Source organism: Microplitis mediator, chromosome 9, assembly GCF_029852145.1.
Source record: "Microplitis mediator isolate UGA2020A chromosome 9, iyMicMedi2.1, whole genome shotgun sequence".
NCBI classification, from domain to species: Eukaryota; Metazoa; Arthropoda; class Insecta; order Hymenoptera; family Braconidae; genus Microplitis; species Microplitis mediator.
In genome coordinates, this window is record NC_079977.1 from 18,171,384 (window position 1) to 18,191,211 (window position 19,828).

Sequence of the window (19,828 nt, forward strand, 5' to 3'; positions counted from 1 at the left end):
TGTATAAAATATATAATTAATTTTTAATTATATTAAATATAATTATATAAGTATTTTGTTTGTTTATAATGAACAAATATATGATGGTATATCATTTTAATTCACTCATTAACATTTAGGTACTTATAAGTATAATATTGTATATAATATTGAGTTCAAACTTCGTTTTAATTTTATTCGTATATAATTAACATGTATATATTTAAATATAGACCACATTGAACGGTTTCGTGGGTTGAACATTAATCGTCTTAATAATCATATTATTGAGTAATATATAGAGTAAAATCAATATAAAATAATTGGGAATCCAATTTTCAGATCACATAGAGAGATTATATATTTTAATCGACATTTACGAGCATTCATATTTATTACGTATTTAATACATTGTAAATCCGTTTTCTATTAAAAAGCTCTTGATTAAAATTGTAATGAAAAATGAATTTTTATGGATCAACAGCACAGTGGATGCAGCGATTTTTTAGCGGCCTTTGAGTTCTGATTAGTGTTGCCGAAATCGAAGCAACTATTCGATTGTTCACAATCGAATAGAATCGACTGAAGACAATCGATTATGGTAATTAATCGTTTCTGAACAATCGATTATTGACATAATCGATTAAAAAAACCGATTATTTTTTCTCCTAACTTTATAGTTGGAAAATCGATAGCTTAATGATCGATTGTGTAGAATCGATTTTATAAATTTTTGTTCAAAATCAAAAAATGAATATGAGTCCAAAATCACAAATTCAAAATTATTAATATTTACTTTATTTGACGGTCGATTATTTGCTCCCAACTTTAAAGTTGCACAATCGACCATCTAACAATTTATTTTGGAAAATCGATTTCGAAATTTTATTTTAAAGTTAAATATTACCGCGTATAAATATAAGTTTGTATTTCGAAATATGAAATTTTCATATGGTCATTTATATTCAAAATAATATCAAATAAAATACTTTGTTTATGTTTATTAATTTTTTATTTGAACTTTTCAGTAAAAAACAGTTCAGAAAAAAAAATATTTTCTCAATAAGTGAAGTATTGTATTTAATTAATAATTTATTATTGTGAAAAATCGATTATTTCATCGCAACTTTAGAGTTGTAGAATTGTTTGAATAAAAATCGATTGTTAAAATCGATTATTTTTTAATTTTTCAAATAGCGTAAAATTTTGATCTATAAAATTATAGATCATCACCTTTAATCATTTCGCTTAAGTTGTTTATCATTTGTTTGCCTGTATTAGTCAAACAATTTTTATAATGTTTGAGTAAATGACTTTAAAAAACAAATTTTTTTTCTCAATTAATTTTACAAAAAATCGATGTTTAAAAATCGTTTTCAAAAAAAAGAATCGATTTTTTTCAATTAATCGAAAGGCTTACAATCGATTTAAAAAAATCGACAATCGAAACGAAAACATCGATTGTTCGATTGATTGATTTCGATTGCGCATCACTAGTTCTGATTTCAGGACTCACTGAAAAAAAAATCTGTCTATCGGTTGACCCTGCGGGCTAGCCCCAAAACTTCCCGCTGTTTTTGAGCTCCTTGAGCTCGAAAACATGGTCGTGAATACACTTTCGAGCTCTTTGAGCTATTTCTATTTAACTAGGTCCTTGATAAATAATCGAGTAAATTTCATAAGTTTTATTTTCAAAAATTATGTGATTATAATAAAAATAGTACGAAATTATTTTATTTTCTTTCTGAATAATTGAAAATATCAATTAAATTCCTCTTTATATTTCATAAAACCGAGTGGTTGTAGTAGAATGAATGAGTAGATCATTTAAAAGTATCAGCTCAACATTAGTAGGTTTGGCCAGTAGCTACCGTTCAGACCCAGCAATCAGAAGGACGGCAGTTCGCGCCCGGAGTCCAGCAGAACTTTTCATCGAGGTTTTCCAACAACATTTACCTCACTTAATTAGTTTAAACGTAAATGATCATGAACTCTACTAGGATAACAATAGTAAAAATTTTTTTCAATTAAATTTATTCGCTTGCTTGGCCGATCGCTGGCTGCCATTAATCGGCCAATAGTCGATCGTCGTTGATGAGCCGGGGGTTATCATTTGTATATTCAGCCGTTCAACGGCCATTAAAAGTTGCGATTGACTAGCCACGGGTTAATCATCATACTTCGCCCGGTGATGGGCCATCCAAGGGCCGGTTTCCAAACTTTATATGGGAGAAATCGTTGGAGGAAAAATGGTAAAAATCGGTTTTTTTCAAAAACAACGGCATACAAATGTATTTTTAAGCTCGAAGAGCTCGAAAACAGCGGGAAGTATTAAGGCTGGCCCGCAGGGTCAACCGATAAACCGATTTTTGCTGATGACGTTATTTAATTTTCTCGGATTCTCCTATACCTTCCACAGAAATAATTAGTAAATTTACTGATTAAGCTAGTGGTATGGTTTCACTGATTCATTAGTGATAAATTTGATAATCAAATTAGTGAGTTTCGAGTTATTTATTGTTATAGACTTCACTGGTAAAAATGCTGAGTGTGCACTGTGGGTCAGTGATTTTTAGAGAGTAGCTAATTTAAAATAACGTAAAAAATGTTATTTACGATTTTAATCATGAGCTTTTTGTCTAATATATTTTTTTCGTTATGTAAATAACAATTTGTAAATTCGATATTTTTAAACACATTTATTATGTACCCTAGTAGATCCGCATTACGGTAAATTACCGTAGTTTACCGTAAATTACCGCAATTTACGACATGCAGAAGAATTACCGTAATTTACCGCAAATTGCGGGATATTACCGCCAATTACGACAAATTACGGTACTTTACCGCAAATTACCGTAAATACCTACTTTACGGCAAATTTACGGTAAAATTGCGGATATTTACCGTAAAATTTGAGGCAAGAGCGCGGTATTTTACCGCAAATTTGACTAAAATTGCGCTTTTTCTACCACAATTTTCCGTAATTTTCGGTCTTAGGATTGCCGTAAAATATGACATTTTACCGTAAATTGCGGTGACTCGCGAGAACCTACCGTAATTTACGGTAAGTTATGGTAGATTACCGTAAATTACCATAATTTACCGCAAATTTGCGGTAGACTACGGTAATTTGGATCCACTAGGGTAAGTTATATATATTTTAATCTTTCTTAAAATGAATAAGTGAAAACAATGGCAGTCAGTGAATATTCTCTAATCGGAGTAATTTTTACTGATTCACTTTGAGAAAGTTAATATTTGTAAATTTCAATTGACACAAATATATGTCGGACAATTATTATGTTTCACACAATTTGGACTTTTAAATATTTGGACGGGTTTCAAAATAAATATATCATATTTGTACTAAAGATATGAATCGATAATATCTTTAGATAAAATCTAAACCTTTTATATGAGTTCATTATCTTGAGCTTGAAGATTACATGTGTTACTCATTTTCGAGTAAGATTCTAATTTGGTCGCCTCCGGTATTTTATCCACTATCAGTCCAGTGGCTGGATCGACTGAGTACTTTCTATCTTGAGCACATATATTTGAGTAGTGCATAAAGATAGTATATGTTAATACAAGTTGGGCTGCAACAGTTAAATAATTATTACAAATCGCGTTTTAAATTTATTGAATATTGTAATTGAAGGATAATATACACGATATAAATTTACCTGAGATGAAGAATGCAGCCAGAATCAGGATCATAAAAATAACGTCAAATGGTATATTACGTTCGAACAACTTCTGAATATTACAACCTTCACATACTAATGAAACACTCAGTGCCCCTCCAAATACGTATACTAGATGTGGTCTGAATCTTTTCTATAGTACAAAAAAACAACAAATATTAATATTATGATAACAAATTATTTCAACCTGAGAAAAATATATATATATATATATAATTATACACAATTTATATAAAATTATTGATGCCCTTAAGAAGATTTTTGTGTGATTTAATATAAATAGAAAAAATTCTATATAATTTTATACAATCAAATATAGTCTCTGACGGTATACGGAGAGAAATTTATGGTAACCGATCCTACTACGTTTATGAAATATGATCCCATACCGTTATCGTAATGATAACTTGGAATTATGGGATATAGGCCGCTACTTCCTGAGAAAAGTTCCCATCAGTATGAAAACAATTTCTATCATTATGGTAACAGTTTCCATGTAGCATGTGGAAGAAAAATGGTAATTATTACTATTATATTATGGTAATCATTCCCATTACCGTATGGTAACCATTATCATAATATTATAGGAATATTGCTATAATACTATGTTAACCATCACCATAATATATGGTAACGATTACCACTATATATGCTAACGATTACCATAATATATAGTAACTATTAACATAATATTATGGTAACTATTACTGTAATATTATGTTAACCATTACCATAATATATGTTAACGATTACCATTATATATGCATATAAGTAATGGTTACCATATATATGGTAATGGTTACCATATATATAATAATGGTTACCATATTTTATGATAATGGTTACCATATACTATGGTAATGGTTAACATAATATTATAGTAATAGTTACCATAATATTATGTTAATGGTTACCATATATTATGGTAATTGTTACCATGGTATAATATTATGTTAACCATTACTATAATACATGGTAACGGATACCATAGTATTATGGTAACGATTACTGTAATATTATAGTAATGATAACTATAATAAATATGGGTGCCGTTCTTATTATTAACATTTCAAAAAAATCGATTACCATGCAGTATGGGAACCATTCCCATAATATATTGTAATTTTTATCATAAATTTTTCTCCGCGCACATATATAATTATAAATAAAGAATATATAATTATGTACAATCTTGTTTTTACTCAGGCGTATTTACTGATAAATAAATATATATATATATATACACAATGTTAATACCTTGATAACATCTATCATAATGAATACCGTTATTAAATTATATATAACAGTAAAGAACCCAAGCAGAAATACCGAATTGAATGCTACTTTTTTACTGAAGATCATTCTAATAACATTTTCAAATGTTAGCCCTTCGCATAAAACATTTTTACAGACATCATGTTTGTCTTCACGTAAATAAACAACGGCTGCAATCACTGACGCTGATACTCCAAACATAAATCCAGTAGTCATTCCCTAAATTAGGTAAAGAATTGAATTGTTATATTATTTTTATTTTAAACAAAGTATTCCATTCATTTAGTAAAAACAAATTTTATATGACCATATATGCTTTTCGGATGTATAAATAACACAATATATATTAGATCGGTCCAAAAAGAAACATTTTTGTGATACCCGCTGCGAAGGTTCGATTTTCGAGCGCCGTCTGACGGTAGCAAAGCGACCGATTCCCACATATCAGAATTTAGTATAATTTCGTCAATACTTTCGGCACGAATGCCGAAAGAATATACTTTCACTACCATACGACTTCAGATATGACTTCAGAACTGCTTTGTACTACGATAAATTTGAATATGTCATTTATACTTTTTCTATGTGTAAAAAATAAAATTAGGTATATGTAAGTAAGCACTAGCTGCTCTTGAAAATTACTCATAATTCGACGTTTATAATTTAAAAAAAAACATGTTTCTATTATATATAGTATAATAAAAACTTAATAAATTAAGAAGTAAATCTGTCAGTCACTAAGAAATTGCTATAGAAAGTTGAAAATGATTTCAAATTTAGTGAAATTTGAGAAATTATCTATAAGTGATGTCAATTACTGCAAACCGTTGCTTTATAACTATCCTTCTAAGAACTTACTTAGTTGCGAGTATTCGAAGCCTGATAACTTTTTACCCATTACACGGAGTGAAATTTATGGTAACCGTTCCTAGTACGGTTATGAAATATCATTCCACACCATTATGATAATGATTTCTTGGAATTATGGGATATAGGCCCATACTTTCTAGGAAAAGTTCCCATAAGTATGGGAACAATTCCCATCATTATGATAACAGTTTCTATATCGCATGAGGAAAAATTATAGTAACTATTACCATATATTATGGTACTGGTTACTATATATTATGTTAATGGTTACCATATATATGGTAATGGTTATCATATATCATGATAACTGTTACCATATATATGGCAATGGTTACCATATACATGATAATGGTTACCATAATATATAGTAATGGTTACCATAATATATAGTAATGGTTACCATAATATATGACAATGGTTACCATATATTATGGTAATGATTACCATAACAAATGGCAATGGTTACCATAATATATTATGTTAATGGTTACCATATGTATGGTAATGGTTACCATATATTATGGTAATGATTACCATAACAAATGGCAATGGTTACCATAATATATTATGTTAATGGTTACCATATATTATGTTAATGGTTACCATATGTATGGTAATGGTTACCATATATATGGTCATTGTTACCATATATTATGTTAATGGTTACCATATTTTATGGTCATTGTTACCATATATTATGTTAATGGTTACCATATTTTATGGTAATGGTTACCATATACAGTGTAACCTTAATATAACGAGCCTCAATATAACGAATTCCTCGATTTAACGAATTTTTCAAAATCCCCCAGAACTGCCCATAAGGACCTATGCAAAATATACCTTTACATTACGAATATATTTTTTAAACAACCTCACTATAACGAAAGTTCAATCATTGCAGAATATAGATAGAAACTATTATTGACCTTTATATGACGAATTTTTCAGCCTATAACCTCTACGTAAGGTATCTTACAAATTATCCCCACTTAATTCCACAATAACTTATGTCTTAATGAGTGCTGACACGTTTAATTCTTCATAAGACAGTCATTGCTGTAGCAATGGCTGAAAAACGGGAAAGGTGTTCTTTGAGTGTTGCAGAAAAACGGAAAATGATATGATAACTAACATTGGTAAGCAGACAACAATTTATGACTTTTTTCGAGTAAAGAAACGAAAAATGAAGATTAAGCTATCATTATTCCTTTAATCATGTTGTTAATTTCCTACGCTTACATTCTATGTTTATATTCTATGCTTATACATTGATAACCATTTTTATTTTGACCAGAAACTGATGTAAATGTTTACAAATAAATAATTCTGTGTTTTGATTTAAATGAGTTGTTATTTATTAGTGGAAATTTGTTTACCTTGTTCTAACGAATTGAGTTTAATATAACCTCTATTTAACAAACCTTACTATTACGAATAACTCGATATAACGAATGATTTCTATTTCCCTTTAGTTTCGTTATATCAAGGTTGCACTGTACTATGTTAATGGTTACCATAATATATAGTAATGGTTACCATAATATATGACAATGGTTACCATATATTATGGTAATGATTACCATAACAAATGGCAATGGTTACCATAATATATTATGTTAATAGTTACCATATGTATGGTAATGGTTACCATATATATGGTCATTGTTACCATATATTATGTTAATGGTTACCATATATATGGTCATTGTTACCATATATTATGTTAATGGTTACCATATTTTATGGTAATGGTTACCATATACTATGTTAATGGTTACCATAATATATAGTAATGTTTACCATGATATATGACAATAGTTACCATATATTATGGTAATGGTTACCATATATATGGTAATGGTTACCATGTGTATGGTAATGGTTACTACATATATGGTAATGGTTACCATATTTTATGATAATGGTTACCATATAGTATGTTAATGGTTACCATATATATAGTAATGGTTAAAATATATTATGGTAACGGTTACCATATACATGATAAAGGTTACCATATATTATGGTAATGGTTACTATATATCATGGTAATGGCTACTACTTATTATGGCAACGATTACTATAATATTATAGTAGTGATAACTATAATATATATGGGTGTCATTCCTATAATCAATATTCTAAAAAAACCTAATCCGTGCATTATGGGAACCGTTCCCATACTATATTGTAATTGTTACCACAGATTTCTCTCCGTGTAGGATTACGATAAAACTATTTCAGAGCTTGTAGGGTATTAAATTTCCGATAAGAATATGTGCATCGAAACAGAAAAAAATTTATTTTTTTGTAGTTTTGACTGAAGAAAACGAAAAAATATTTTTTTTCATGTTATTTATATGGTAAAACAAAAAATGGTTGAGTGCCTTGAAGAATTTAAATATTACGATGTTCTTTGGCGAAAATTTTTTTCATACCTTAGAGAATCTTTTGAAAAGATGTCAAAAAAAATTGTCTGCTTTTGGACCACTCTAATATATATATGTAGTTTTTTCCAAACTTACGACATATAAAACTCCGGTGAATATGACAGCAAATCGTGATTTCGGAGATTTCTCATAATAATGGCGAACTAAACTTTCATGTATTTCTACTGATAAACTTGAGCAATTGACTTTCATAATTCAAGATTTTTTTCTATTTTAATTATTTGACACGTTAATTATTATTTAGTGGAGCTGGATCGTTACAAGCTTGTAAGAGAGTTCGAGCGGGACTGAATCTGCTGTCAGCAGATTTCCGGGTTCAGTAATTAAGGATGCGCAGTCATACAATCAATAAGGCAATAAATCCCCGGGGATCGTATAAATAAATGGGTCATAATAACAAAGGATATTAAATAAATAGAACACCCTGGGAACTATAAGCAAAAAAAAAAAATAACATAAAAATTTGAAATTTGGTATTGATTTTTATTATACCAACAAACTATTTAATTTTCATTATACTGCACGAAGAAAACGGGTCTCGGAAACCTATTAATATATCTTTGGTAGCATTGTCTTAAGCAGGTTACTTGTCGAAAGTCCCGTAGCAAGTTTATTCTTACGGATGACTTGAATAAGCCGGATTTCATAAGAATACTGTCTGCAGATTTTAGTCAAGGCTCCAATCACAAAAATTACCTGATAAATACCCTCTACGAAAAAAGTATATATCCAGGCAAATCTGAATATATGTCACATATATGACATCTTCAATTTTGCCCAGATGTATACTTTTTTCGTACATGACTACGAGGACTTGCCCATAATATTGTACAAGAGGACCCCAGGAAAAAAATCGGTCCATCGGTTGACCCTGTGGACCAGCCCCAAATGGACATTTCTTAATCCATTTTAATACTAATAAAAATGCCATTTTTAATCCTTGTTTTGAAAATTCAGTTTATTTTCTCAAAAATTAGTTGGGGTCGTACCGATCAAAGTTATGGGGTCACAACGGTCCATTCATTCACTTCTTTTTTCGACTGACAATTCGTGTGTTTGTTTAATAAAAATATTAAAGAATATCTTATTTAATAAGCAATTAATTAACTAAGGTAAGTTTTTTTAAAATTTGAGCTAAAAATTTTTTCGTTCATCAGGGGCATTTTTTTCTACAACATCGAAACATTTTTGTTACAATATTAATGAACAAATAAATAAATTATAGATGCCTCGTAAGCGAGTACGGAAAACGGAAAAAAAAGATAAATGTTAATTATTAATTTTACATTTTTTTCTTTACTTCTTAAGTTTCAGTTGACCAGATAAAATTTTAATTTGATGAAATTTCAGCAATACGACTTTAGATTCTTAATTTTTCATTTGAAATTAACAGTGACCGGGATGACCCGCCAAATGACCGGGCCGAACCGACGTGTCGGGTCGCCCCGGTCAAACTTACAATTTTTTTAATTCATCAAATATTTCTATTTACTTTTATACTTTCATTCGTAAGTATGTGTCTTTGGTTCTCTAGATTTCGTAGAATAAGATAACGTCCATTTTATGATCTACTAAGGATAATTCGAAAAATTTTCAAAGTTTATTTCTTAGGTGACCGGGGCGACCTCACGCTCCCCTATAAATGTATTTTATAGATCGAAGAGCTCGAAAATGTATTCACGACAATAATTTCGAGCTCAAGGAGCTCGAAAACAGCGGAAAGTTTTGGGCCTGGCCCGTAGGGTCAACCGATAGACCGATTTTTGCTGATGCAGTCATTTAATTTTCTCGGATTTTCCTATCCCGGGAAAAAAAATTTAGATCTGTTCTGATCAAACGAGATCAAATTAGATCAGCTCAGATCAAATTAGATCATAATTTATACTGAACCCAGATCAGAGTATATCTGATTTGATCTGTTCAGATCAAACTAGATCTGATCAGATATGACATTTTCCTTTGGGGAACAATAGTCCAGATCTACCCTGATCAAATCTAATCAAGTCAGATCAACCTAGATCAAGTTAGATCAACCTAGTTCTAGTCAGATCAAAATAGATCAACAGTGATTAAACGATCAATTTGTGAAGTAAGTATAAAAAGATCTAATTGGATCTGTACGGATCAAACCGGATCTGAGCTGATATAACTTTTTCTCAGAAAAAAAAGTTTAGATCTGCTCTGATCAGATTAGATCTGTACAGATTATAAAGAAATATTTCTTCACATTATATTATAATTATAAGATTAACTAGCTGAATTTTGACACATTCACCTAAATTTTGATAATTCTAAAAAGTCTATCGGAATTGAAATTATTGGCTTCAATCCTATATATTTTATATTATTGTGATATATTTAATATATTTTTAATCAGAAATATCAATTTTTATTAGGATAGAGATAAAAAAACGGATCGATTTAGATCTAGCGGATTAGATCAAATTTGATCTGAGCAGATCTAAGAGTGATTTTTATTTACCTTGATCTGTTTGAAGATCCAAACCGATCTATTCTGATCTGAGTTGATCTAATTTGATCTAAACAGATCTGGCCAAAATGCAGATCTGGTCAGATCTGAAACATCAGATCCAATTTGATCTGAGTAAATTTTAATTTTGTTTCCCGGGATACCTTCCACAGAAAAAATTATGATTCTTACTGATAGAACTAGTGGTATGATTTCACTGATTCAATCAGTGATAAATTCAATAATCAAATTAGTGAGTTTCGAGTTATTCACTGTAATAGACTTCACTGGTAAAAAATACTTTGTGCACTGTGGGTCAGTGATTTTTAGAGAGTAGCTAATTTAAAATAACGTAAAAAATGTTATTTACAATTTTAATCATGAGCTTTTTGTCTAATATATTTTTTTTTGTTATTTAAATAACAATTTTTAAATTCGAAATTTCTAAACACATTTATTATGTATGTTATATATATTTTTTCCTTCCCTAAAATGAATCAGTGAAAACAATGGCAGTCAGTGAATATCCACTAATCGGAGTAATTTTTACTGATTCACTTTGAGAAAGTTAACATTTGTAAATTTCAACTGTCACAAATATATGTCGGACAATTATTATGTTCCACACAATTTGGACTTTTAAATACTTGGACGTGTTTCAAAATAAATATATAATATTTGTACTAAAGATATGAATCGATAATATCATTAGATAAAATCTAAACCTTTTATATGAGTTCATTATCTTGAGCTTGAAGATTACATGTGTTACTCATTTCCGAGTAAGATGCCAATTTGGTCGCCTCCGGTATTTTATCCACTATCAGTCCATTGGCTGGATCGACTGAGTACTTGTTTTGTTCAGCACTTAAATTTATGTAGTGCATGAAGATAGTATTCGATAATATAAGTTGGGCTGCAATAGTTGAATAATTATTACAAACAGCGTTTCAAATTTATTTAATATTGTAATCGAAAGCTAATATACACAAATATAAACCCTAACGGACCCAAATTACGGTAAATTACGGTAAACTCACCGTAAATTACGGTAATCCACCTTAAATTACGGTAAATCGGTAATCCACCCGAATTTTTTACGGTAGATTTATCGTATTTGACGGTAAATTTACGGTATACCCACCGTAATTTACGGTAATCCACCGTAAATTACGATAATTCGGTAATCCACTCGAATTTTTTACGGTAGATTTATCGTATTTGACGGTAAATTTACGGTATACCTACCGTAATTTACGGTAAATCGCTACTTTACGGTGAATTACCGTAAATTACGGCGGGCATACCGCAAATTTACCGTCAAATACGATAAATCTACCGTAAAAAATTCGGGTGGATTACCGAATTACCGTAATTTACGGTGGATTACCGTATTTCCGTATTTTACGGTAAATCCACCTTAAATTACGGTAATTCGGTAATCCACCCGAATTTTTTACGGTAGATTTATCGTATTTGACGGTAAATTTGCGGTATACCCGCCGTAATTTACGGTAATCCACCGTAAAGTAGCGATTTACCGTAAATTACGGCGGATTTACCGTAATTTACGGTGGGTTTACCGTAATTTACGGTAAATCTACTCGAATTTTACGGTATTCTACGGTAGATTTACGGTCAAATTACCGTAAATTTACGGTAAATTAGGTCTGCTAGGGAATTCACCTGAGATGAAGAATATAGCTAGAATCATAATCATAAAGAAAAGGTCAAATGGTATATTGGGTTCGAACCACTTCTTAATATTATAACCTTCACAGACTAATGAAACGCCAAGTAGCCCTGCAAATAAGTATGCCAAGCCTGGTCTGAATTTTTTCTGTAGTAAAAAAAAACAACAAATATTAATATCATGATAAAAAATGATTTCAACCTAAGAAAAAAATATGTATAATTATACACAATTCATATATAATTATATGAAATTATTTATGGCCTTAAGAATATTTTTGTGTGATTTAATATAAATATAGAAAATGATATAAAATTTTATATAACCAAATATAGTCTCTGATCGTCATGGTTATAAAGTGCGACTATATCATTTTATCAATAGCTTGAATTTGTGTGATTAGACATAATTATACATAAAAATGACAAATTGTTTTTTTTTGAGATATAGGGGAAGGTGGGGCAGAGCGGCCCCCCTGAAATTTTGACCAAAAAAAAAATTTTTTTTTTTTTCGACTAATTACTATAAATCCGATATGTTTGCGCATTTTTACCCCTACGCATGACATTTGGGGCAAAGTGGACAAGCCCAAAATTTTGAAAAAGTGATTTTTTCATATTTTTATCGTCAAATTAAAAAAAAATTATTATAATTCCACATTTCTAGCCCTACGCATAACACCTGGGGCAAAATGAACCAGCCGAAACTTCCGAAAAAATTATTTTTTCATATTTTTCGGCCGTTTCTCGATGTAAGAGGCAAATTTGGTCACTAAAAATTTATAAAAATAAAATTTTTTTGTGTAGTTGATAAATTTTTGAAATAAAGTAAAACTCTAGAATTGATTTTTTTTTTTATTAAATAACAATAAGTAATTAAGGTAATCGAGAGTGAACGATTTATTACACTTTAAAAAATTTTTTTCGAGTAATATAAAACCAAAAATAGTTGTCAAGAGAAAGAAATACATTCTTAATGATGAAAACAATTTAAAAAAAAAAAAAAACGAAAAACAAAATTTTTTTTATCACTTTTTGGAGGGGGGCCGCTCTGTCCCACAAAAAAAAAAATTTTTTTCAGAATTTTGGCAAAATGTCCATAAATTTGTTCGAAATAGGACAAAAGTAAAGTGATCTTATGGTTGAAAGCCACAAAAAATAATAATCGGCTTAGGGGGGCCGCTCTGCCCCACCCTCCCCTACATGAATAAAAAAAAAACTGACTTAGTTATAATCGAGTCCTTATGAATTGATACTATTATAACAAAACAAATACAGAAATCTTGAGAGAACCCGGGTCAAAAATAAAACTTGATTTAGACTTGCTTCACCTTATTTTCTTTTGAAGTTATCGATTTGCTGACGATTGTTCGATAAGATCTCGACTTTTTCGACTTAAATTTAATTTTTTTCATCTTTTTGAACTTTTTTCATCTTAGTTTTGACTTTTTTGTCTTATAATTTAAGTCGAATAAGTCTAAACCAAGTCAATTTTGACTTGATTTCAACGTTTTCGTCTTACATCGTGATTAAGTAAGCCAGTTAAGTCTAAACCAAGGTGAAAACTCAATGTATTTCATATCTCCGTAAAAAAAGTCGAGTTTGTCTTGTGAAAAACGGCTCCCAATTCCGACTTGGTAAACCGAGTCTCAATCAAGTTTTATTTTTGACCCGGGAAATCAATGATGTTCCAAAAAAACATCAAGATCCACCGAAAATTAATAAGAAAGGTCAGTCTAGTCGGTAGCGGACAGGATTTATAGCTCAACGGTTGAGGGTTCGAGACTCGTCGCAGGTAAAATCTTAAAAGTATATTTCAGTCAATTTACATTCACTATAAAACAATGTCGACATAATTTCGGTCATTAGTACGTCCCTTTTATTTTATTTATCGCGTTTGTAAAATCATTTATTTATTAATATAATTATACATAACTCTATATAACTTTATAGAATTTTGTACAATTACTCATTCAATGTCTTTTTTCAAACATAATGTCAGTGATCAATTGTATTTCTATTACATTCATAATCATGTATAAATCATATACAAATATATTTCGATATAATTATATTGGGCCATATTATATATACAATTATAAGTAAATGATATATAATTATACACAATCTTTTTTTTTCTCAGGCGTATTTACTGATATATATATATCTACATGTATATTCCCGACTAGAATTTTTCATAAGGGCCTGACGAGGTCCTTATCGGGTTAACCTTATTTCAAATAAGGTCCCGATCAGGGTATCCTGACGAGGATCCTGATATGGATGTAACACTTAAGACCCATTAGGTCCTTATCGGGATATCCTCATCAAATCCTTATCAGGATTACCTTAATAGTAGTTATTTTTAAATTAATATTAAATTGCAAAAAAAAAAAAATGAGAGAATTTTAATTCGATCGAGAATGTTATCTATTGTATTGTGAGCATTAATTAGAGGAAGTAAACATATTTTTTATTGATGAAAAAATCCCGATGACTGCTGGGCTCGAACCTGCGTCCTTTCGATTCAAAGTCCTCGATGCTATCCACTGAGCTGACATCCACAAGTGATCTTGAAAGTGTAAATATAATATTCATTATGATGTCAAAGAATAACTGATGAAGAAGTAAAAAATCTGTGCTACAATGATTGACGTGATTTTTATATAATATTATTTTGTACTTTTTTTAATTTCTAGCCTGTAAATGAAATATTTGAAGGGATGGGATAACTTTTTTTAAAATAAGGATATCCAGGTAAGGTCCTGATCAGGAACTTGTCAGGTTGACCCGATGGCAAATAACTTTTTTTCGAATAAGTATGTCCTGACGAGGTCCTGATCAGGAACTTGTCAGGTTGACGGGATGGCGAAGAACTTTTTTTTTGGATAGGGATATCCTGACGAGGTCCTGATCAGGAACTTGTCAGGTTGACCTGATGGCAAATAACTTTTTTTCGAATAAGTATGTCCTGACGAGGTCCTGATCAGGAACTTTTCAGGTTGACCCGATGGCAAATAACTTTTTTTTTAATAAGGATATCCTGACGAGGTCCTGACAAGGAACTTGTCAGGTTTGCCCTAATAAGGTAAACCTTACATTTACCTGATAAGGTCCTTATGGTACTTCAGGCAAATCAGGAAGAAATTCTAGTCGGGTTAGGCTGTATCAAAAAAATCGACTATTTTTTTTTCTTCATTATATCGAAAATATTTTTGGAAATGACGAAAAAAAAAATACTGCGAAAGTGTGAGCTCTTAATATGAATATTAAGAGATTCCGCATTGCACTTTTCTATTTTCCATAAGAATAACATGAAAAAAATTTTTCTTGCGTCTTCTGATTTTTATAAGTAGCTAACGATGCGTCATAGGAATAATTGGCAGGTATATTTTTGTAGGGAATTGAATGCTTTAGGAAAAAAGTTTCTTATCATTTTTTGATAAATTTATTTGTTATTAATGTCAAGCTCTAAAAATTAAAATAACTAGAAAACGATGTAGAGTTCAAAAAAACTTTATTGGAAATAACTTGTAGGAAATAAAATTGTCTACAAAAAAGGTCCCATGATATTTTGTAATAGGTCTGATAATTTCGCCGGAAAAGTAAAAAGATCTCAAAATTCAATATGAATTCGACTTCAAACTCAAATAACTTTTGAACCAATAGATTTATCAAAAAATGATAAGAAACTTTTTTTTGTAGATCATTCAATGAACTACGAAAACATGCCTGCCAATTATTCCTATGACGTATCGTTAGCTACTTATAAAAATCAGAAGATGCTAAAAAATTTTTTCTATGTTATTCTTATGGAAAATAGAGAAGTGCAATGCGGAACTTAATGTTAATATTAAGAGCTCAAACTTTCGCAGTATTTTTTTTTTCGTCATTTCCAAAAATATTTTCGATATAATGAAGAAAAAAAAATAGTTGATTTGTTTGATACGGTTCCGTAACTCGTAATCCGAAGACATTAAATCCGCGACAAAATATCCGCGACAAAATATTCGCGACAAAATATCCCCAGACTAAATACTCGATCGATAAAACATCCCCGACAAAATATCTAATAATATATATAGTACGGTACCCTTTTTTCAGGAATGTTTAATATAGGGGAGGGTGGGGCAGAGCGGCCCCCCTAAGCCAATTATTATTTTTTGTAGCTTTTAACCATAAGATCACTTTACTTTTGTCCTATTTCGAACAAATTTATGGACATTTTGCCATAATTCTGAAATTTTTTTTTTTTTGTGGGGCAGAGCGGCCCCCCTTCAAAAAGTGATGAAAAAATTTTTTTTTTCGTTTTTTTTTTTTTTTAAATTGTTTTCATCATTAAGAATGTATTTCTTTCTCTTGACAACTATTTTTGGTTTTAGATTACTCGAAAAAAAATTTTTAAAGCGTAAAAAATCGTTCACTCTCGATTACCTTAATTACTAATTGTTATTTAATAAAAAAAAAATCAATTCTATAATTTTACTTTATTTCAAAAATTTATCAACTAAAACAAAAAATTTAATTTTTATAAATTTTTAGTGACCAAATTTGCCTCTTACATAGAGAAACGGCCGAAAAATATGAAAAAATAATTTTTTCGGAAGTTTCGGCTGGTCCATTTTGCCCTAGGTGTTATGCGTAGGGCTAGAAATGTGGAATTATAATAATTTTTTTCTAATTTGACGATAAAAATATGAAAAAATCACTTTTTCAAAATTTTGGGCTTGTCCACTTTGCCCCAAATGTCATGCGTAGGGGTAAAAATGCGCAAACATATCGGATTTATAGTAATTAGTCGAAAAAAAAAAAATTTTTTTTTTGGTCAAAATTTCAGGGGGGCCGCTCTGCCCCATCCTTCCCTACTTGCACATAACATTTGAGTGTGTGATATTAAAAATAGATCAACACATATGCTTGAAATCGTACTGTGCCCTTTTTTCACAGATTTCGGGTGGGTATTATTTTGGAAATAAGTCAACACATATGCTTGGAATGGTACAGTACCCGTTTATCGAAAACTATTAATTATTTTTTCACTGAAAATATATTTTTCTGAATAAGATTTATCGACAGGATATTTTGTCACGGATATTTTGTCTCTCGAATATTTAGTCCAAGGACATTTTGTCTATCGGATAAAATATCTTCGGATTTCATGTCGCGAATTTTACATCGGATCTATTGTCCACGGATTACGATTCGTGTCACCGCTTGATACAGCCTAATATATATATATAATGTTAATACCTTATTGACATCTATCATAACGAATGACGTTATTAAATTAAATGTAAGAGTAATGAACACAAGCGGATTCACCGAATCAAATGCTGATCCCTCACTGTAGAACCATTTAAAAATATTATCGAATATTAGCTCTTCAGATAAAACATTTTTACAGACATCATGTGTGTTTTTATATAAATAAAAAACGGTTGCAATCAGTGCTACTCCTATTCCAAATATAAATCCAGTAGTCATTGCCTAAATGAGATAAAGAATTAAATTGTTATATTAATTTTTTTTTAAACAAAGTACTTACATTCATTTAGGAAAAACAACTTCTATATGACCATCAATTTCCGCGATATTTTGATATTTTTTAGTACTCATCAAAAAACTCATCCTCGTAAATTTTGAGATTTTTTTTATTATTGGATCAAAAGATATGGAATTTTCAAAAAAACCGCTCTTTTCATGGTTTTTAGCTTATAACTTTTTGAAAAATGGTTTAAATAAAAAAACTTAAAGAATAAAAAAGTTTCATTTTTTCATGTACTTTTAGAAAAAAAAAAACAAATAATTTTTTGGAAAAATTTTTTAGCGTTATTTTCGAGTTTCAAAACTTTAAAGTCGTTTTCTGAAAATCATGCATATTTTGATTTTCCGGAAAATTTGTGACAACAAACTCCTAATCTATTCCACAACTTTTCAGGTGGTTCCGGTCATGGAACCTCCGTGGCTACTGTTTTTTTTATTATTGAAAATTAGAAATTTTTTTTTTCTATTAAAAATCATTAATTGCTATTTTCGTCATCTTCTATGCTATTTTCACATGCAATAGCATAAATATATTTATATGGAAAAACAAAAAAATGATTTAGCGTCTTCCCGTGTAAAAAAAATTTGTTCCAAAAAGATTCCAAAAAATTTCTGCATGTGGATTTTTTAAACATGAGACAGATTAGAACTTCGAATTGAACTTTTTTGGAACGTTAGTCATTTCGATGGTAAATAAAAAGTTTTTATGAGTGAATTTAGAGTCGAAAAAGAACGTTCTTAGAAATTTTTGGAATTTCAAATGACATTCCAAAAAAGTTCCATAATCACCACTTTTGGCCTTTCTGGAAAGCTAAAGAAGACGTTCCAAAAACATTCAAAAATGGTTCAAAAATCGTTACTTTACAACCTATTATAGAACTAAAGTAGATGTTCCAAAAACATTTCAAAAAAGTTCCAGAATCACCACTTTTGACTTTTATGGACTAAAAAAGGTGTTCCGAAAACTTTCCAAAATCACTTCTTTTGCATCTTTTGTAGAATAAAGACGTTCCAGAAACATGCCAAAATAGTTCAAAACTACTTTTGAATTTTTTATAGAACTAAAAAAAAAACGTCCATAAAAAATTCCAAAAAAGTTCCAAGAACGTCCTTTTTTGACTCTAAATTCGCTCATAACAACTTTTTTTTTACCATCAAAATTACTAATGTTCCAAAAAAGTTCAATTCGAAGTTCTAATCTGTCTCATGTTTAGAAGTTCCATATGCGGAACTTTTTTGGAATCTTTTTGGAACGAATTTTTTTTACACGGGTTGTGGAATTAAATTATCGAGATGTCCTTTGGCGAGAATTTTTTTTATACCTTCGAGAAACTTTTGAAAAGATGTCAAAAAAAATTGTTTTTGTATGGTCCACACTAGTATATATATATGTAATTTTTTCCAAACTTACAACGTAGAAAACTCCGGTGAATATGACAGCCAATCGTGATTTTGGAGATTTCTCATAATAATGGCGAACTATACTTTCATGTATTTCTACTGATAAACTTGAGCAATTGATTTTCATAATTCAAGATTTTTTTCTATTTTAATTTTTTGACACGTTAATTATTATTTAGTGGAGCTGGATCGTTACAAGCTTGTAAGAGAGTTTGAGCGGGACTGAATCTGCTATCAACAGATTTTCGTGTTCAGTAATTTAGGATGCGCAGTCATACAATCAATAAGGCAATAAACCCCCGGGGATCGTATAAATAAATGGGTCATAATAACAAAGAATTTTAAATAAATAGGACACCCTGGGAACTATAAGCAAAAAAAAATGTCATAACATAAAAATTTGAAATGTGGTATTGATTTTATACCAACAAACT

General features: G+C 29.9%; 1 protein-coding gene across 2 annotated transcripts; it reads right to left on the reverse strand.

Moving 5' to 3' along the window:
- On the reverse strand, positions 1-19,599 carry LOC130674825 (uncharacterized). Of its 2 annotated transcripts, XM_057480246.1 has the most exons (5): positions 19,405-19,599; positions 17,700-17,936; positions 12,444-12,597; positions 11,483-11,673; positions 4,947-5,183 (listed from the first exon to the last, which is right to left on the reverse strand). In XM_057480246.1, exons 1-4 carry the CDS (start codon positions 19,519-19,521, stop codon positions 11,486-11,488), a joined length of 696 nt encoding a protein of 231 aa, XP_057336229.1. In that variant the 5' UTR covers positions 19,522-19,599; the 3' UTR covers positions 4,947-5,183; positions 11,483-11,485. The 2 variants fall into 2 exon arrangements, with proteins under 2 accessions (XP_057336230.1, XP_057336229.1); XM_057480247.1 differs by lacking the exons at positions 11,483-11,673; positions 12,444-12,597; positions 17,700-17,936; positions 19,405-19,599 and adding exons at positions 1-3,581; positions 3,669-3,822; positions 8,363-9,425.
- Positions 19,600-19,828: the final 229 nt, after the last annotated feature.